Here is a 22,967-nt window from a genome sequence, read left to right as displayed (position 1 = left end):
CAGTCACAAGCACACACGCACACATGCAGAGTTTGTATCTCATGTAGCCGTGTGTGGAGTTGGACAGATGCCCTTGAGTCTGTGATGGTCCTGTCGGATGGGCAGCGGGTGACGCAGACGTTGTCGCCTGTATCAACGACAGGTCTGCTCCAGGTCTGCTTATGACGGGACCGCGCCCACGTAAATACGTTTGCGTTGTTGCCGCTCAACTTCTCTGTGCGTACAAAAAAATCTGCAGTCCTCTCATTGAGAATTAATTACTATGCGCGTCAGTCGCTGCCCGTGTGAAAGGACCTTTACTCTGAATGCATACGTTCCCGTACAAACACACCTGCTTTAGAACCCTCTTATTATGCCCAGGTTTGTATGTGCCTGGTGTGAAATGCACACACATTCCCTTATGAACAGTATGGACCTGCATGAACCATACAAATTCCATTACATAGTCCATTTAACACCAACCATGTGACCTGTGTTGACGTGATTAACATACGTGGCTATGTTTTGGGGACAAAATGCTGTTTTTGTACAGTGTGTGTGTGTGTGAGAGATTTGCAAGATATTATTGCTTTCAGCTGACCTCAGCATATGCTATTTCATGTCCTTCTGCCATGTGATGTGAACAGAAGATTCTTCTTTATGGACTTGCCAATTACATTGCCGATAGGTTATCTTAGGCTTGATAAGGCTTGATGTTCTCCAATACTGTAATATATATATATATATATATACTAGAATTTCATGCCCGCTTCGCGGACACTCATTCCAGACGTGTGTATGTGTACTGGGCAGTTGGCTGTCAGGCGAAAAGAGGCAAAGCGATATGTGTAATGTTAATATTTCGCCACGAACCAAGTAGTGACAAAGAACAATGTTGATGTAAGTAAGGGAATCGCTGTGTCAGTGATATTTTAAATACAGACATTTTGAAGGAATAAGCTAAATCCAATTCCTCCCCTTCCTTGTGTCTTCTCCTGCGAGAGCGGAGAGACGGAGAGAACGCTGCAGATTCTGAATTTCTGAGAGCTAGTGACGTGTCTATATATATATATATATATATATATATATATATATATATATGCGTGTGTGTGTGTGTGTGTCAATACCTGGGGCATAAATTTAATGTTGCAGGCGACTGGGAAGAGCAAGTCAGAGAACTGTATGATGACTACTCTGTCAGACTGGACTTGATCGACTCCTCCCCCCTCCCTATCCGAATGAAATTGCAGGCAATCAGAGAATTGGCACTCGCAAAATTCAACATCTATTCTCGAATATCCATTTGCCACAGAACACCCTTACAGAACTGAATAACAAGGCAGTGCGCTTGGTGAGGGGCTGGTTCGGTCTCAATACTCACTCCACCCGTGCCATACTGTTTCAGCCCATCAGAGATGGTGGTCTGGGTGTACCGAATATTGAATGGGTTTACACCGCCACCAGAACCAGTCCCCTTATAAATATGCTCAACAGCGACGACCCCACGGTCAGGGAAATGGTTCGTGAGTCACTCATTCAACACATGCAGCGACGTAAAGTACCACCTGCGCTGGAGAATGAGACGCATTTCCTTGGATTCAAGACTAAGGCGAATGGTAAATTGGACATTAAAGCCGCTGGATTCGGTGTGCGGTCCGACTGGATGGATCTTAATGATCTATGCCAGCGATCAGGATTACAGTTAAAGTGGGTGGCGCCTGATACAACAACTGCTGCGCTCAACAATCATCATAGATCCGCGTGTCCGTGCATGTGCGACCTACGAGCAGGACGGTGCGCACCATGAACTGTCAATCAAATCTGCGACCGCAAGAGCCACCATTCTAGGAATGAAGCGATCAGAAAGTGCACAACACTGGACCAGTCTGAGGCTGCAGGGAAAACTGGCTCTTCTTCCCTTTGCAAACCACTCATTATCACACTCTATACTGTCAAATAACACCATAGGTGAGGACATTCTTATTTTCACTATTAAAGCCTGTTTACAGGTGTTGCCGACCAAGTTCAACTTGGCAACCTGGTACCCATCAGCACACGACCCACACTGCATCCTACATCCAGTACCACATGACAAAGAAACAGTCGCACACATCTTAAATGGTTGCAGCCACTATAAAGGACTGTACATTGCCAGACATGACCGTCTGGTGGACCTGGTCTCAGACAAGATCAGAGGAGTACAGGACAGGACAACAAGAATATATAAACACAGCACTGTAAAAATAGACTGGTTTGATCACAATGACACGCATGTCAATTCACTACAAGATATTCCAAATACCCCAGATATTGTGTTCATCAATGAAATTAGGAAAACTGTCACTATATTTGAAATAGGCTGCCCATTTGATTTGTATATGGACACTTGTTTTACATCCAAACTTATGAAATATCAGCTTCTGGTGGAACGTATTATGGCCTTGGGATATAACTGTCAACTTATTGTCCTTGTATTTGGCCATGTCCATAAACTCGTGCTCAGGGGTCTGCAATTGGGTGGATTGCTAAAAACAAATGCAAAAAAGCTGGCTAAATACTGTTCTGTCTCAGCTACTATGGGCAGTCTGTCCATCTGGAGAAGGCGTTGTTTCATTTATCCCTAGGTGGCTTAAAGAAACCCAAAACAAACATCCTGTCTAGTAGTGTCAAGTAATAGTATGTCAACAATGTGCTATATATATATATATATATATATATATATATATATATATATATTTATTTTTTATTTTTTCTCCTTTTCCCTCCGTGTGTTAAGCATGTGCAGCAGCTATATCTGGTTGGACCATATAATGTATAACCTAATTCTGATCAGTGTTTGGGTCTATTGTATTACGCCTCTTGTGCAGATCCAAATAAGATAATTCAAATGTTTATATATATACTGTATATATATATATATATATATATATATATATATATATATATATATATATATATATATATTATAATATTATTGAGTGGCTATTGTGTCTAGATTACGTTATTTTTAGACCCAGATGTCACCTGAATTTATGCCAACAATTTATGCCAACAACAGGACAAAACATTAGGACAATATGCATAATATGCTGTCATGCAATAAATGTTATATACTGTACTGCAATAAAATAAAAATAAAACAAATCAGTCACACTTTGGTGTAATTTACATGCTGGTGTAAAGTATGAGCTTAGAATGTGTGAAGTTAGTTCAATTCAGTTCAGGTCAAATAAATGTAGTTCAATCCTGTTCTTAAATGTAGAATTGTAGGTGGTTTCAGTCAAAACAACAAAGAGTCATTGCAAACAAGTTACAACATTCGGGGGCACGCTGGCACAGTTGGTAGTGCTGTCGCCTCACAGCTAGAAGGTCCTGCCATGGGTTCGATTCGATTCCCGCTGGTGATGCTGAGGACGTGTTCATCAGTTCCCATAGCCGAGGTGGGGTTGTCGAAAGGGCTTTTCTGTGTGGAGATTTTCTCCCTTTTTCTACCCCTAGGGTAGGTACCCTCACAAAAAACATGCAGTAATCCTGGTCGCTAAACTGCCTCCCCCTGGCCTGAAAGGAACTGGTTTGAATAACGTGTTCCTACCACACGCTAAATCCAACCGGGGAAATGAAGGTAGTACGTTGCTCTCCCCAGGTTGGCAGAGGTATTGTAGAGACTAGGATTACATTAGATAATTGACACTGGGTGAAAAGGGGTTATAAATTATTATTATTATCGTGGGATAAAAAAATTAATAAAGAAAAAAATTAAAGAAAGTTTCAACATTCACATGCACACACAGGCTCCATAATAATCTAAGACTCACTGATCAATGATGAAGCACTGGTGTTTCTGTAATTACTATTATTATTCTCAGGTGAAATGCAGTATCCCACCAGACGCCAATGACCTTTTGACTGGCGCCTCCATCAAAACCCCAACAGCCACGCCAAGGAAAAAGAAGGTATAGCATTTGACACACACACACACACACACACACACACACACACACACACACACACACACACACACACACACACACAGACAGACAGACAGACAGACAGACAGTGTTGTGTTTTTTTTAAGGGTACAAAAACCCTGCCTACGGTACTGTACATCTGGAATGGTGTGATGTCATGTAGACATGACAGTCTGATGGCACCATACAGCACCCTCGAGTCTCTCAGTCACATGACTTAATTTGATAAAGAGTGCTTGGCAGGAGGAAACATCCACAACACATAGTCTCTCTCTATGCTCTGATGGGTTATTGGTAAACAAGAACACTGGTAGTGTTATGTGTCTAAACGGATTATGATGTTGGATCATTTGTTTGTGTTGTAACAACTCGGGTTGAACACTGGGGGTGTTTCATGTTAGCGTTGCCATCCAAAACTGTCAGGCCAGGCAAACTGGTCTATTTTGGATTTGGATATTTTAAAGTCCACCGTTCCTATGTTAAGTTTATAGTAAAGATTGAGTGGTGATGGCGATATGAATTAAAACCTTTTAAATCAGGATTTCTGACAGCATTCGCTGAATTTAACATTTATTTATTTATGTTATTTATTTATCACAGTCTTTGCTAAGGTCATACATTTTGTGTTTGGAAATGGGTCAAAAATAGATCTTTTCATCATCCTCAAAGTGTGCAACTACCAATATTTTCAAGCAAATTTAGAGAAAAACAAGCCCAAAATCGCTTAGAATAAGCAGACTAGGCAAAGAAACACTGCTGAACTAACTAACAATGGGATTAAGCTTAGTGGAGTGGAAAAATAAGGCCTTGTTGATGGAGGATGTTTTGTCGTCTTCTGGAAGTCAATGACATTTACCGTTGCTTATTTTTATCTCTCTGCCAGGCCGAAGGTCAGGGACGGAGATGATGATTTTCCGTAGATCCTTCAATCGAAAATTCTTTTGTCATTTTGTACATATTCAAAATGCACGTTTTGCTGCTACTCCTGCACATTTTGTCCACAACTCATAAATCGCTACTCATTGTCTCTATTATTCATATGATAAACATGCATCATTGCTCTTCTGTATCGATTGAAAATGTGTGGGAGAGGCCTATTTTACAACACATCATCCAATCGACACCAAATTTGAATCCCTTATTAAAGCCTCTATAAATAATGAAGATGTGACACAAATATGACAAATGTCGCTGTTTCAATCTTCACCAAGTTAGATATTGTACACATGATCTTGGGAGTCGTTTATCAATGTCAATCGATCGATCAGTGAATGAATGAATGAATCAATCAATCAATCAATCAACCCAAAAGAGAGATTTGATGTCTCCCTGGGGGCTCGGGACCCAAACTACTGAAAATAGCGATCTGCAAGCTAGTAGAGTAGCGAGTAGAAGTGAGCTATTTTCACTAGAGGAGCATAGGGAGAGAGAATGGTGATTTTGCGCTAATCTGTCTAAAATTGCCAAATTCTTTGGCACGAAAAACACTCCTTGGGCTAAAAAACGGCCATAGTCGTCATCACAAATGTGATGAGGTCAGCACATTTGTGTGACTATAGCTGAATTTAGCCCAAGGAGTGTTTTTCGTGCAAAGCTTACTTTTTTCTTTTTAATTATTCATTCATGAAATTCTTATGAAAATGTTTTGGAATTTGTTTGGAAAGTCATTTGAAATAATTAAATATAAAATGTAGGAAACTTAAAAATAAGGGGATATTTACCAAATTTACCAAATTGTCCTATAGATAAAAGACCACACAACTTTCATTTATCACAATAACTGATGTGTGTGTAGTGTTGTCTTGATTTAAAGCTATCATTTATCTGTCAAACTAATCTGTGTGTAACCTACATACATTATATCAAAAGTAATGCGACTACACTCGACTTTGAAGATAGATTACGGTGTGCAATTCACCTTTAGCAAAGCCCCGCCCTCTTCCACTTAGACACTCCCACTTGGACACTTTCCAGCCATGCTCATTCATTCCAATGTAAATATAATGGATTTTACACATTAAATACTTTTTTTTTTAATTTTTGGAACCAGACCTTCAAAATCTGTTTAAAATCCGTCAACAAGGCCTGCCTTATGCACTGGAAAAACATGTGCGTGACATTTCTTTTTTAAAACTATGTTTTATAGGGAAACTATTGGTCGAGAGGTTTGTCTAACGCTAACCCATGTTATCCATAGCTGTGATTGGACCATAGCAGTTTGGGGAGGGGCTTAGCTATAGGTCAATTGGATTTCACAGTGCACACACAAATCATTTGTGAAACTTTCTCACTGTTCAGCAGAATACTACTTCTTATAACAGACAAATTTTCACTTTCCGAAACATACTTCATGTGCAACGTTTCGTACCTCTTCACAGCACCCGGCCACTGTTATCAGCATTAGTTCGCTCCTTTGGCACTTGTAAAACACTCCCACTCCCTGTTGATAATATAGATGGCTGCTTCTTCGCTATCACTTCGCTATTGTTATTAATCACAGCTGTGAATATTAACCTTTATGACTCCACAATTCACACAGCTGACAAATAAGCCATCCTTGCTGATTACGCAGCGTATGGATTGCCAGCAAAACTCCTCCCTGCTGGCTGTATTTCAGACTGTATCTCAGCGATATGGTTGCCTGGCCTCAGTGGCCTGATATTGTTAATAACCTGTCAGTGGCTGGGTGCGATGTGGGCTGGAGCTGAATCATAGCTAGACGGATGAGTATTACAATATATTGGCTCTACTGTGATCTGACCATTTGTGATGGCAGGTGATTTCCTGGTAAAATGAAAACTTTAGAGACATCTAAAATGACAGATGGTATATCAGTATGATGTTGGCACATTAGCAACACTTAGTTCTGCACACATGCACCGTGAGAATAATGTAAACAAAGTAAGTAGGAGCCTATCTCCTGTTTCTGTAGTGTGAGGCAGCTTGATGTACCAGTACACTCCCTGGACATGACGCTAGTATGTTGCAGGGACTTGCCCCCAATACAACCCTTGATGCTGAGTGTCAAGCAGGGAGGCATTTGGGTCCTGTCATTGTCTTGACACGGTCTCTAGTCTTTGGTATGACCCGGCCGGGGATCGAACCCTGACCTCCCAGTCTCAGGGCGGACACTCAAACCACCAATAATGTGCAGCTCATTATGTTCTACACTATGACGAAAAAAGTATGAATTATTAGTGTATTAGCATAATCATCTTTAATGCATTGTATTGCTCTGTAAGGCTGTAAATTAACCTCGTCTGTCTTAAGTCAGGTCTAGTGGCAGGAAAAAAGGACATGCATGTTTGCTGTACGGCCCAGAGCAATCAGTTGGAGGGCCTGGCACGTGGATATGTTGTCTCTCTCGGTTGTGAAACCTGTCAATAAAATGTGTGCAATCTTGCCAGAATGGAAACCTGCCCTACTTTTTTCAAATCTTCAGCTTTAGTCTGCTTCAGGCAATCTTATTATTTATTTAACAAAATCACACTGAAGTGAGGGACGCCATTTTTACTGCCCTAAACTGCCCTAAACCAGTAAGACGCCTGAGGGAGAGAAGCGACCTCACCACACTAAAGGGCGAGGTCGCGTGCGCGCATCTGCCTCGTTGATGGCAGATTGCGGGGCGAGCCCTGGCGCTTTGTCATGGGGGGGTCAGATCAACATGGAATGAATTCTGTACTGGCCATATAAGGAGCATGTCTTGAATGTACAGGGTTTGATAAGGTCAGATCAACATATGGAATGTCTGAACAGGTCATCTCCATACAGTATATGGAGATGTAAGGGTGGTAGCTGGGACATTCTCTTGAGTGTACAGGGTTTGATGAGGGCCCAGGGAGGGCCGGGCCTTAATTTTTGGGCCTGTTGAGAACTCTAGTTTTCCCCGGCTGCCAGGCGCGGTTGCACTAATAACTTAATTTGTCTCCATTTTGACTTATACCTGTCAATTCAATTTTCAAACTCTAGCCTGCCCGTCTAGAGTTTGAAATTTGAATTGACAGGTATACGTAAGTCAAGAGACATCGAAGAGGAAGGATAGATGGGGAAGGATAAACAAGAATGTCAGAACAGGTTCTGAAATATATCCATATATGGAGATCTAAGGGTTTGAAGTCAGATGTAGAGTTGCTGGCCAATAATGATGACATCAGGGATCTCCATATATGGGCTTAACTGCGACAGCAGGTCGTATTTAATGTGACATCAGGTTCTCCACATCTCCATCACTGATGCCTGGGCACCATATATGGTGCCCGACACAACACTAACTGACGGGAAATGCTCGATGCCATAGTTAACTGCGACCTTATTGACAAATATTGAAGTCCAAAGTCCTTAGATTTGTCAGGCAACCGGTTCTTTTTTAATTAGGCTCTAAATAAACGTCCATAAAAGTCCATGTCTGCCACATGATGTAATTTTGGAAAGCCATGCATTGGAAGGCTAGCGCCCCTCAAAAAGTGACATACACTTGTCAACCATAGTATTGCCTTGAATGTAAATGTCCTGTATTGGGGCTTGTTCACCAGGTAAGCAACACTGGTGTCTCACATTCTGAAGGGATTTCCAAAAGAGTGCAGAGCACTCTCTTGGAAAGGTAAGAGAGTGAGAGTGCAGAGTAGAGTGCAGAGTAGACCTCCACCAAGACCTACAAATGTCCCCAATTTGATAATTTTGTCTGCTCGTGGCACTAGATAAAAGGCTGTGGGTTCACCAAAAGGTCCCTTCCTCTTGGGAGCAGGGTTGTGCACAGCACATTTTGTGTCTGTTCTGTACATCTAAGGGGTCAAGATAATTCTCATTTGAATTTTGTTTGGCTTGATGGTGGTGCTAGGGAGGAAAGGTCAGGGGGTCAGCAAAATAGGTTTCTTCTTCTTGGGACAGGGACAGTGACTGGGACAGGGACAGGGACACCCCTGGGACAGTGACAGGGACACCCCTGGGACAGGGACAGGGACACCCCTGGGACAGTGACAGGGACACCCCTGGGACAGGGACAGGGACACCCCTGGGACAGGGACAGGGACACCCCTGGGACAGTGACAGGGACACCCCTGGGACAGGGACAGGGACACCCCTGGGACAGTGACAGGGACACCCCTGGGACAGTGACAGGGACACCCCTGGGACAGTGACAGTGACACCCCTGGGACAGTGACACCCCTGGGACAGGGACAGGGACACCCCTGGGACAGTGACAGGGACACCCCTGGGACAGGGACAGGGACACCCCTGGGACAGTGACACCCCTGGGACAGTGACACCCCTGGGACAGGGACACCCCTGGGACAGGGACAGGGACACCCCTGTTACTGAACGAATGTTCCAGTGAATCTAGTCTATCAGCAATGATTGCTATCTGAATATATGGCTATTTAGCTATTAGCCAAGTGAGGGGCGCTCATACATACATCTCATTCTGGCCAATCACAATTTGCGTCCTCACGTCTCCACTTTTCTACTTTTATCTTCAATATGTACTTTTGCTTAGCCAATCAAATCATCGCTATGGGGTGATCAGCCAATCACAAGCCAATGTTTGTGTTTACATAAACCTGGAAATCTGGGCATAGGAGGGGCTAGCGCCCCTCAAAAATCACTTACTGCAGCTTTAGGAGACACATGTGGGACTGGGACATGTGGTGCCTGACAGTGGATTGTTGTAAAAGGTTTCATCCTATGGCATTCTGTGTGGGACATATTTAGCTCAATCAAATAACGAGTACTAATGGGAAAAATCCATACGCTAAAGAGAACTTTCCACCATCACCCCTATTAACTTAACGTCAACTCCTGGCTAGATGAATGATTTTACGCAAAACAATTGCAGAGACTCCAAATAGAAATGTTCCACTGATCATTGTAAAACTAAAATCACACTTGTGTGAAGTGAGGGGTGCCTACTGTATTTATATCGGCCATAGACTTGGCTGGTAAACGATTTACGTCACAAGTGCTCTAAACAAACCCCAAAATCTCATAGACTTGGCTGCCATATGACATAATATTCAAATGCCACGCATTGGATGGGCTAGCGCCACTCAAAATAACAAGAGCCTCTTAACCAGCTAAATCCTAAATACTTCCTACAGTAGTCTGCACTTGGCCCTTTCCTTTGCCGATCTGCCAGTTCACAACACGTCACAAAATTATGCATCGTGAGCTTGTACAGAAGATCTGCTATTTCACAGAATGTTCGCCTATTATGAAATGCCCAGAAAATGCTAATTCAGTGTTTAAGCTACAGACTGCTATAAAGCAAAGCTTTCATTCAAAATCGTCTGTTATCAATTCTTCAAACCCATTTTAGAGCCAGTCTGCTGCCGGGTAGAGATAGAATGAGCAGACAGCTCATGTAATTTATACGTCTGTGTCAGCAAGGTAAGACAAACATGATTGTAACCCTTCAGTTTTACAGACTGGGAGCTCATTTGCTTCCATGCTTTTATTGGTCCTTTATTACCCCACACTCTGACCACCATAACACATCCTCTAATGCATGCAGTTCATAGCGAACCGAGCAAAGGTTCATAGTTATGATAGCACTAATGATGAGCTGTACGTTGTACATATGTACCTTTGTATTTGAATGGATATGCTAAACTGAAATACTATCTGGTACGTATCGCTGACCTCATAACTTCTCAGATTTCTCCTGTCACGAGACTCACATGTTGTTCACCTCCATGTCTTTCCACAGGTGAGGAAGGGGGATACTGAGAATGCATTACAGCCCATAGTACCCCATCCCAGACCTTCTATTGGCCTGCCCCATGTGAGGCCCCTGCCTGTACCGTTGTCTCTCACCCTGACCCCAGAAATGGGGAGCCTCAGCCAAACGGAGATGATGGAGACGACTGCCTCACACCCAGGTCACTACCGAGGCAGCCCGGACAATGGATCTACCCGGACCCCCTCTGACATCACCCCCTCCGGGAGTCTAGAGGCCCTTAATAGGTCAGTACTCAGTTTATGATCAAAATACTAGAGTAGAATGAGATTCATCATCGTGCCTTATTTAATGTCTGAGCTCAGTCTTTACATTGCTTCCTGTCTTCTTGGACAGTTCAAGGTTCAAAATCAAGGTCCCAATGCCAAATCAGCTGAGAACCACTTCTCTACATACTGTAGCAATTTATTTCCAGCAAGAAACCAGCGAGAAAGAAACTAAACTACACAATGCATGTATTGCATAGTTATCACCTCTGTCCGTTTATCTGTCTGCTCATCTCGGACACCGCTGGACAGATCAGTCCTCTGTCCGTTTATCTGTCTGCTCATCCAGAAGCCTCTGTCCGTTTATCTGTCTGCTCATCTCGGACACCGCTGGACAGATCAGCACACGTTTATTTACGCTTCCAGCCGTGTGGGAAGGACCCATTTTGCAGAAAATGACACAAATCATGAACACGGCATCCGATACCCAAAGTTTGAATCACACATTGAGGGGCTTGTTGAAAAGGCCTGTGAACAGTTTCAGTTATTATTTCAGTGTTTTAAACAAGACCCCCATATAACAGGCTAACACCGGTACCAGCACACAGCACCTATGTGGAATCCTGATTCCTAGGTAAGGCTTAGTATGATAAATAGGTTATGACCACTGTTTGCTTAGATGACATGTCATATCACCCTAGGGGCGTGGGTGAGGAATCCAGAGCATCCGGCTGCCATCTCAGATCTGAGGTGCTAAAACTGTGTTGCAATGAGCTGCTGTCATGTCAAAAAGCGTATTCCAAGTGCCTGAAACCAGAGCCATTCAGTATCAAGTGTCCCAAGCCCTGGGAATAACAAGGCTAGAGCTGTGTCTCTGTTGTGGGGGAGGATGCAGCTTGGATGAGCAATGGCCCTAGCTAGCATGCTAATACACCTGGACCTGATTGAATCAGAATAATGGACCTTAATCTCTTAATGGACCTTAATAATGTCTTTATTGGTCAGGTATTGAATGTGACTAAATATATATAAATATATATATACAGCAGATAACAGAAGGAAGTATAAAATACAATAAAATGGTATAGGTAAATATAAAAACTGTTTGTTTGTATCATCTTCTACTCTACTGTATTAGACAGACCAACTATAAATATAAATGCTTTTCCAATGCACTAAAGTGAGAACTAATGAACCTGTTATACTATCATTGCAGTTTATCTAACATACAGTAACATACATGTAGTGACCTTTCATAAGATACTAAACAGTGATCAAATAATGTCAGCACCAGATACAGTGTAATATAACACAGTAGTTCACTCAACAGACAATCAGACATGTAGATGAGATTTAGCTTTGTGCCACCTGCTGTGAGCTTGTAGATCTGCTTTTTTCAGCGAGTGACACCATCACACAACAGAGTGTAAATTAAGCATAATTTTGCAGACAGACTGCCAGACAGACAGGATGGATTACAGTACCCTGCCAGTGCACACATTGCTTTGCAAAGGTTGCTACTGTGGGCTACTGAGCAACTGGAGGTGGAACTGTGTATGATCAACATTGCTAATTGAATTGCCTGTATCATTTCAACAGCATCAGGCACTGTATTCTGTAATACTGTATCACTATTAAATATTTTTTTCCCTTTCAACTTCTGCATCACCAAAGACAACCTCATTTGATATTTCAAAACGGATTTATTTCATGTGCAAGGCTGATGTGATCACTACCTGTACATAACTCTTTTAATAGTTTGGGTGTTCTCTGCATGTCTCTATAAAGTGCCAACAGCTTCCCACACTACTAGAGGGTGGCTGTAAATCTGTGTGTGTGTGTGTGTGTGTGTGTGTGTGTGTGTGTGTGTGTGTGTGTGTGTGTGTGTGTGTGTGTGTGTGTGTGTGTGTGTGTGTGTGTGTGTGTGTGTGTGTGTGTGTGTGTGTGTGTGTGTGTGTGTGTGTGTGTGTGTGTGTGTGTGTGTGTGTGTGTGTGTCTAAAAGATCAACTCATCAGGTCGTATTGGGTGGCTGATCCAGTTGTCAGTGTCAGTATGACAGGGGACCTCCAGCGTACTCAGTCTGGCTTTACTGGCATACACTCTGGCTCTCTCCTTGTGCGAGCAATGCAACGACACAAGCTGACTATTGCATGGCAGCTACAGTGGAGCACATGACTCTGAGTACTGACCCATTATTATAAGGTTATTACCGGTAGTACTAGTCACACATTTAAAGCGCTTGACTTATCAAGGACACTGCAAAACATTTTTGATTCTTGATCAACATATGGAATGAATTCTGTACTAAAAAAAGAATACTGGCCATATATGGAGCGTCTCTTGAGTGTACAGGGTTTGATGAGGTCAGATCAACATAATATGGAATGTCAGAACAGGAAGAACGGGTGGGGAGGGATCAACATAAGGAATGTCAGAACAGGTCAGCTCCATATATGGAGATCTAAGGGTTTGAGGTCAGATGTAGAGTTTCTGGCCGGCTCCATATAGATATAGGTGATGATCCAGTCTTCTCCATGTATGGTTATTCAGGGTTAGATGAGGTCAGTGTCGTGATCTTCATGGAGATGACTACATGGAGATGGATGTGATGTCGTGGCCGTGACGTGTCACGAGACGTGATGTCACAAGGTGTGACCATTATATGGAGGTGTGATGTCATGAGGTGTGACCATATATGGAGGTGCATGTGATGTCATGAGGCGTGACTATATATGGAGGCATGATGTCACGAGGCGTGACCATATATGGAGGTGTGATGTCACGAGGCGTGACCATATATGGAGGTATGATGTCACGAGGTGTGACCATATATGGAGGCGTGGGGTGACTTACTAACGGACTGACGGACGGGAGATGGCTCTGATGTGTGCACACCGGCACAGCAAATTGGAGATCATGCTTTATGACTGAGGTTGTGAGTTTACTTTACACATCTGGAAAATAAATCTCATGGCTACTTGTCAGCTTGCTCTCACTTTCCATAGGTATGTGTCAGCATACTGTAACACCCATAGGTATGTGTCAGACATACTGTGTCAGCATACTGTAACACCCATAGGTATGTGTCAGACATACTGTGTCAGCATACTGTAACACCCATAGGTATGTGTCAGACATACTGTGTCAGCATACTGTAACACCCATAGGTATGTGTCAGACATACTGTGTCAGCATACTGTAACACCCAGAGGTATGTGTCAGACATACTGTCAGCATACTGTAACACCCAGAGGTATGTGTCAGACATACTGTGTCAGCATACTGTAACACCCAGAGGTATGTGTCAGACATACTGTGTCAGCATACTGTAACACCCATAGGTATGTGTCAGACATACTGTGTCAGCATACTGTAACACCCAGAGGTATGTGTCAGACATACTGTGTCAGCATACTGTAACACCCAGAGGTATGTGTCAGACATACTGTGTCAGCATACTGTAACACCCATAGGTATGTGTCAGACATACTGTGTCAGCATACTGTAACACCCATAGGTATGTGTCAGACATACTGTGTCAGCATACTGTAACACCCATAGGTATGTGTCAGACATACTGTGTCAGCATACTGTAACACCCAGAGGTATGTGTCAGACATACTGTCAGCATACTGTAACACCCAGAGGTATGTGTCAGACATACTGTGTCAGCATACTGTAACACCCATAGGTATGTGTCAGACATACTGTGTCAGCATACTGTAACACCCAGAGGTATGTGTCAGACATACTGTGTCAGCATACTGTAACACCCAGAGGTATGTGTCAGACATACTGTCAGCATACTGTAACACCCAGAGGTATGTGTCAGACATACTGTGTCAGCATACTGTAACACCCAGAGGTATGTGTCAGACATACTGTGTCAGCATACTGTAACACCCAGAGGTATGTGTCAGACATACTGTGTCAGCATACTGTAACACCCAGAGGTATGTGTCAGACATACTGTGTCAGCATACTGTAACACCCAGAGGTATGTGTCAGACATACTGTCAGCATACTGTAACACCCAGAGGTATGTGTCAGACATACTGTCAGCATACTGTAACACCCAGAGGTATGTGTCAGACATACTGTGTCAGCATACTGTAACACCCAGAGGTATGTGTCAGACATACTGTGTCAGCATACTGTAACACCCAGAGGTATGTGTCAGACATACTGTGTCAGCATACTGTAACACCCAGAGGTATGTGTCAGACATACTGTGTCAGCATACTGTAACACCCAGAGGCCCAAACTTGCACAGGATTGCAACGGTATTTACCAGAGCCCAGCATAGAATACCGGAAATTAATATATTTTTCTGACTTATTTAATTTTTTATATTCGTCCAATAAAGTAAGGTTTTGTGATTTCAAGATGAGTTTACAAAAAGTCAGTTTTGGGAGATTATGGAATGGAGGTGTCAATTTATTAGGGCAGAAGTCACACACCGTCGTCCAAGTCATAACAATCTGCTTTGCTTGCCCATGTGAGCCTCCTACTGTTTTGTGCCGGTGTCTTGCGCAGAAAGTAGGACATTTCCAAGCTCACAGCGTGTCCGGCCTGCGATGCGTTCTGATTTGTACATCTGTTGTTTTTCGTATGTAACATGATGCGCTCAGGCTTCATGCTCCTGAATGACATGATTACCGTAAGAAACATTTGCCCCTTCAAGCCTTCATTCCTGTCAACACACCTCCCGCTTCTGGGTGTCCCTGCTGTCTCTGAGGTCATGGTCAGGTCCCGCTTGGTCTCTGTCCCATCAGCTCAAATAATCACCCATCTCAGGATCTGTGTTTGGTGAGATGCTTTTCTGCATATTGATGGTGGAATAATAATTTTGTAAAATGAATTCCGTTTCCCCAATTCACTCTGGCTTATACGGTACTATATCAGAGTATTGTTACAATGTGCTTTTATAATTAAATCACAGCGCTTAATAGTGGTGCAAAGAAATTAAAGTAAAGCACACTATTGGCATGAACAGAATCAGATATTCATTGCGATGAACGTATTAATATTAATATTATTTTCACATTATTTCATTTCCGTAGTCAGTATGCCATATATAATAATGACACCACATCAAAATGAAATATTCCCAACTGATTTTGATTGTCCATAGGATACACATAACAACCTTAGAAATATTTTCTTTCACATCAAGATGTAATGATTATTAAACTCAGAGCAGTAGCCCACCTGCAGTATGTCCCAGAATTCCTTCCCAGTCATAAGTTTGAATGAATGTACAATTATGTGCAGGATGTATGTATCAGTGGACTTATTTGAACTGACTAAACCTATTTTTAATTTTAAAAGAAAAAAAATGTCTCTGTCTCACTCTTATGCCAGTGTGCCTGTGATAACCCTCCCCTGTGCCAATGTTGGCACCCGTGCCTAAGGTTGCCTACCCCTGCTGTACACTACAGTACTGTACTTCCCAAGTCAGTCCCACCAGCCCTGCAGAACCAACATAGTGATGTCTTGTGAACCTATAGGCTTTTGGGGCCTTGCATAGTCACCACACGGGATGCATGCAGGCTTTTGTATGTAGCTGTCATGGTTCACTGAATTATGTGATGTAACCCTGTGGTTTCTTAGAAGCCCATTGTAAGCAGGTGGGAGTGAGGAACGTGGCGGTGTGGTGTGAGCGCGCACTGCTCCTCGCCACCCGATGGGCATTGTGGGCCATCTGTGAGGAAGTGTCATCCATCACAATGATATAGCTTGCCTAACCAGCCTGGAGATGACTGGACTCAAATGACTGGCTCAAACCGGTTCTCTTTCAACTTGGAGAAATATACTTCAACACACTTTTCCTTGGCAAACAAACAAAGCTGTGAAGGGCGTACTCCAGTATTGATGGGTGCTGCTGACCTTGGTATTTATTGGATTTATTAAAGGAATACCAATGTTTTGACCTGGAAATGTCTTCTTTGGGGATTGATTCCCTGAAAAAGACCTTTCACATATAAATTACATTATCAATTATAATACGAATTATTATACTTCAGAAATATTGTTAGAAGTTGTTAAGCATAATTATAAACATTTATAAGAGTTGTCTTATAAGTGCATTATAAATGTGATTATACAGTTACAACTCATTATAGACCCAACCTTAATAAAAAATCATGTTTTCTATTGACTAGACAAAACAACACCACACATATGTACGTTAACCAGTACTGAAGGCATTTCTATACTAATAGTTTCCTCAGAAGGTCTTCTACAGCCCTGGTTGGCTCAGACTAAGCCCTGAACCATGATGCTATTGTGCTCCTTTAACACCCATTTATTTGATGGAATGTACACTTCAGGCAATGTATAGTAGAGAATGGCTCAAGCTGGATTATCAGCCAAGTGCTTTAGGTATGGCACAGGCTAACCCTATGCCCCAAGGAATGCCAAAAATGCCCAGATGATCATCCTTATAAAAACAGATATTTTTTGGGGGAGAGAGGACATCCCCAGAGTCTCTGTCATGGAGGATTTACAGTAACAGCCACTAACATTGTTTTTAGTGAGTGCCAAGCAGGGGGGCTGGCGATTGAACCTCCAGACCTCTCAAACTCAGGGTGGACATTCTAACTACAAGGATATTGGTCTAGGTCCTGTATTTGTAATTGATTGATTGAGTGATTGAATCATGGATTGATTGTTGATTCATTCTGTTTCATTCAGCATGATGCGTCATTCATTCATAGAAACTCATAGAAAAGAAAATGGCCTTGTTCTACTGTTCTGTCGGTAGTTTTCCGTCTCCTCTGGGAGGATAAGGGCTATTCCAAGTTCCCCTTGCAAAGACGTCTCTTTATCCCCTTCAGTAAGGTAGTGGGTAAGCAGGATATCCGCTTTTGCAATTCACGACATCAGTGACGGCACACATTATTATAATACGCTTGCCAGACTGTATAACACCAGCTAAGTGTGTGGGGGTGGGGGTGGGGCGGGGGGGGGGGGGGGTGTTGTGGTGTGGTGTGGGTGGGTGGGTGGGTGGGCGTGCTGGGAAGGAAAGAAATATATTTGCAGCCAAGTTCCCACTAGGTATTTACAAATTTCATGTATTAAGTTTCAAATGCAGCTTGTATCATAAGGTGATTTTGTACGTGTGAAAAACATTGCACTAGAGAGAACACCCGCACGTATACATACGCACAAGCACACGTTTTTTTCAAGATAGTGTCATGTGAGAAGTCTTTGGAAGGTGAGTGAACTTTGGTCCATTTTGATTCCTGACTGACTTGAAACTCAAATCCTTTGTTTTGGACGTGTGACTGTGTCCTGCTGACTGGCTGAAGTGCCGTGTTTTTCCCCCTCCTACCCACCTTTCCGCTGACACGTCCAGCCCCCTCTTACCGTAAACCACACAGCGGATCGTCACGTACCACAAAACGCCACCGTGCCAAATATTTACTGGGCAGTCCCCCTCAATAACACCTCATTCTTCTCCTGTGTGCTAGAGAGTGCCCATTGTTTAGTCTTGAGAATTAAAAACACATGATTAGTGTTAGTGATTGTTTGTGCGTGTTTATTTCCCAGGGCTAATGGACTGTGAAATCCTCAGTGCTAATTTCACTTACGAAAATACAAGCAGCGTACAGATGGAATTTGCTCCATTTTTACACTGTTTATGAATTTGCTCAATTTTTACACACATCATGAAGTAAAATATCTGTGTCAAGTAAACAGTCACCAAGCATTCAATAGCTTAGCTAGCACTATGACTGTCGATCATTGAAAAGGTCATTCATTAAACACAACAGCAGTTGAACATCCCACCTGTCCACCTCCTATGTATTTGTTATCCAAGAAACAGTTATGTCAGAGGACATGTCACATTTTCCATTACATTTGGAGGATATGCAAATGTAAAGCAGCATCAATTTTCATGTTCCTTTATCAAAATTGTTAGTTCATAATGCGGTGTTGGCACTTGGCCAGTGGTAGGCCACTAGCCTAGCTACATTCATAGAGCCTCAGCGGCGGTGCTCCGCACTTCTCCATAGTTCATATAATAATTACCAGAGACAAGCTGAACAAAAGCAGCTGATGTGTAGCTCTGCTAGCACCATGTTGGGTATTGTTGTGCACACAAAAGGCAGTCTTTATGGCCGTGTTCAGCCTACTCTCTCCCAATAACACTGTAGTGTCCAGGAAGGAGAGGTGGGGGCACTTATCTGGTTTTAGTCATCTGTAAATACATTCTATTGCACTCCTTAATTAATTGTCCTTTGTTTTCCCAGATCCCAAGATGAGAGGGAGAGACCAATATCTCCATTCTACGTGAGGTAAGACCATGCCGTTACGTACAGAGTAGTGTATGCAACAGGACAACCGTGAGACAGCATGTTGTTTTTGGAGTCGTTAAAGGGGAGTGTTTGCACGCATGTGTGTGTGTGTGTGTGTGTGTGTGTGTGTGTGTGAGAGAGAGAGAGAGAAGGGGGTCACATTAGCGTGTAAAACAACAGAAGCTTCAGTTATAGAGGAGGGAGTGGACACACGCAAGTTCGCAACAGATTGCATTACTATTTTGTTATTGTGGCGGTGCTGTTTGCACACCACAGCACGTGGTCAGGACATGAAAACTTCCTGTTAAAATCTAATATCCTCTGGTTGTACAATGCAGACAGAGACTGGGTTTGTCATGTTATCCAGGCTGTAGTTAATGTTATATATCTGGATTTGGTTTGACTATTTTATTTACTGGGTGACACTTTGCAGTGGTGCTATTTAGTGTTTACCCAGTATATATATTCTATAGAAAAGCATTGTAAGGACACAGTGAGAACACGTTTTGGTACTGTGTGTGTGTGTGTGTGTGTGTGTGTGTGTGTGTGTGTGTGTGTGTGTGTGTGTGTGTGTGTGTGTGTGTGTGTGTGTGTGTGTGTGTGTGTGTGTGAATTCCCCAATTAGATGTATTCTGGTTGGGGTACTATGTAATATAGCTATATATAATTACAGTGGAAATAAATACAGTTAATGGCAGAGTCGTATTTACTTTGGCAGATTGGCAAGTTAAGTCAAAGATAGCAGTAGCGCTATGAGCAGCACCATGTCATGGTGCCATCTCATGGTAGCAGTCATGACATAAGCACCTAATCTTTCTCTCTGCTATGTATGGCTCTTTGATTAGGCTATCAAATTTCAGCATAATGTTGTCACCTGTGTGACTAGACTCAAAGGTGCTCAGCCAGTGCATCATATTATAGCACTAAAATGACAAGAATTGTATGACCTCACTGTTGTGCACAGTCTGAGCAATTTTTCTGTGAGTTGTTCTATAGAACAGTGTAGATTGACAGGAAAAGGGGAGAGAGTCCGGGTAGTGATGTGCAGCAATGGTTCACTCGGGAAGCAATACAAAACCAGAACAAAACTGGTTTTGCATTAGCATTAGAGCCTATATGGAGCCTATACGATACAGGGTAGGTTAAAAAAGCCCCTGTGAATTAAAGCCCCTGCATTTTCTAAACTCAACGCGTGTTTACACATACAACTAATATAAAGCTTTCAATGGAATCTGATTCACACCTCTTTGACACCTGAGACTCACCCAGCAGTCACCTCTAACCTTATGCACCATCATTTATGAATTCAGCTTAAACTCAAGGTTTGGTAATGGATTCGGGTCAGTACATTTCTCAGTGTTGATTTAACTTTCTGTGTTTTTAACAGTAAATCTTTACAGTAGGTATTGCATCTCTCTCTCTATCTCTCTCTCTCTCTCTCTCTCTCTCTCTCTCACACACACACACACACACACACACACACACACACACACACACACACACACACACACACACACACACACAGCCATGCAAGCACACTTAAACAATGCTGTTATACTTTACACTAACTTACTAGAGAATGACAGAGTAATGTTTTAGCTTTCCCTCTTTCCATGTTGAGAAATAGTATTTATGAGGTCAGGGTTAATGTCTTACTGTGAATTAGAGCTGGATCACCTCAGGATGAGACGCATTAGTTTGCTTTGCATGCATTGCATTGTTGTTTTTCTCCCTCTCTGTGGTTGCTGTGGAGAGATTTCTCAATGCAGTCTTGACTTCTTTTTTCATAAAACAGACAAAAGGCACACAAACAGGCATGATCGCACTTGCGCGTATACAGTTCACACACACATACACACAGTACACACACACATGCTTGAGCACACACTCTTGTACTCGTGCGTATAGTATCCGGACACACAAGCACTCATGCATGAGTGTACGGTATAGCTGTACGGTATAGTGTATGGTATAGTGTACAGCAGTGGTTCCCAAAGTGGGGTCCGGGGACCCCCAGGGGTACCTGAGGGAGTTCCAGGGGGGACCCATCTATTTTGTTCATGTTCATAAAGTGCTAAAGTGTTTAAAGCAGTGGTTCCCAAACTTTTTCATGTCAAGGACCCCCAAATTGACACTACTTAGCCTGTGGACCCCCATTTGAAAAGATATGCCAGGGACCCCCATAAGAGAAGACGTCTACATTTAGACGTCTACATGTAGACGTCTACATTTAGACGTACACATTTAGATGTCTGTATACATTTAGACGTCTACATTTAGACGTATACATTTAGACGTATACATTTAGACAGTGTCCCCCCGAGTGCCTCCCCAGTGTGCCCCCCGAGTGCCTTCCCAGTGCCTCCCCAGTGTGCCCCTGAGTGCCTCCCCAGTGTCTCCCCAGTGCCTCCTCAGTGCCTGCCCAGTGTCCCCCAGTGTCCCCCCAGTGTCTCCAATAGCAATACAAGAGCAATAATACAAATTAATCTTAATGTATTAATCTTATTAATTAATGAATCAAATTAATTAATTAATCAAAATTGCGGCCTGTGCCCAGCACCATGCCAAAGCTTTTTCCTGCAGGAAACACTGCTTATGGTTGTAAATATATTGTTATCCGTGTTGCGAGGATGAGGGGGTACCTGGAAAAATATCTACCCCAAAAGGGGTACCTGCTCCAAAAAAGTTTGGGAACACCTGGTGTACAGTATAGTGTACGGTATAGTGAGCGGTATAGTGTACGGTATAGTGAGCGGTATAGTGTATGGTATGGTATAGTGTACTGTATGGTATAGTGTACGGTATAGTGAGCGGTATAGTGTATGTATGGTATAGTGTATGTATGGTATAGTGTACGATATAGTCTGGCAAACTATATCATTGGGATCACTTTCAGACAGATTTGATGAATGATAGAAACACTGAGCCAATCAAAATCTTTCCGAATTTACAGGGCGTCAGGTTTTACACATTATGTTCAACACAGCACTCAAATTCAACATATCTCATCATTTTGTTTGGTCCTTAGTTGATGTCCTCTTTGATGATCGGCATGATACCATCAAATGGATGTAGACTCATATGAAAGTATGAATACATTTTGTCTATATTAGCCATCAAGTTGTAACGTGTTGGATTATGCGACTGTAACTCGTCTTTGAAAAATGTCATCAACCCAAGCCCTTCTGTCTCTGCACAATGCACATCGGTAACAGAAACACAGCTGTAGCATGCAACGCGTGCTTGGCACCATAGTTTACAGAATGTTATCGCTCATCGCCATCAGTGTGGATGTTCAGTCATTCTTGGTGTGGATGGCCCTTAACTGCCGAATGAAATTCAAAAGGTCAAGTGATTCTGCTGACAAGTTAACCACTCGCTCAGAGTCTATAATGGATTTCTCTCTAAAAAAACAATTGCTGTAGCATAATTAGGTGAGGTTATAATGTGAGGTAAATGATCAGTATGATCAGTGATATGATTTATTTAGTTGTAGGCATTTAGATTGTAAGCTTGTGGTTTTAGAAAATATTTGAACGATAAGTTCTGAGTTCTAGCTTCCCATTCCCATTACCACCTCCTGAGCAGGGTCCAAATGAGGTTCTGAGGACCTCATCTGAAACCGAGCCGTAGCGTATGGAAACACATCCAGAACCTGTGAATTGTGTTACATGGCCTACTGCATACATGCCGATTCACTGTCTGGTAACCTGCACAGGTAACTGGTAGCCTGTCACCATGGCTACAGTAGTATAAGCCAGGTCCCCACTGCTCCCC

General features: G+C 42.7%; 1 protein-coding gene across 6 annotated transcripts in view; it reads left to right on the top strand.

Moving 5' to 3' along the window:
- The window catches only part of fam13a (family with sequence similarity 13 member A), an 87,662-nt gene that overhangs the window by 25,298 nt on the left and 39,397 nt on the right, over positions 1-22,967 (top strand). For all 6 annotated transcript variants that reach the window (XM_080756394.1, XM_080756393.1, XM_080756392.1 and 3 more), the window contains 3 exons: positions 3,846-3,932; positions 10,651-10,907; positions 19,146-19,190. In XM_080756394.1, coding sequence (XP_080612520.1) covers positions 3,846-3,932; positions 10,651-10,907; positions 19,146-19,190 — 389 coding nt within the window. The remainder of the gene's footprint in view (positions 1-3,845; positions 3,933-10,650; positions 10,908-19,145; positions 19,191-22,967) is intronic.

This window comes from Protomyctophum bolini (genome assembly GCF_963924005.1).
Source record: "Protomyctophum bolini genome assembly, chromosome: 3".
Classification (NCBI taxonomy): domain Eukaryota; kingdom Metazoa; phylum Chordata; class Actinopteri; order Myctophiformes; family Myctophidae; genus Protomyctophum; species Protomyctophum bolini.
Note: the sequence above shows the minus strand (reverse complement) of the source record. Positions and strands in the feature narration are given on the sequence as shown.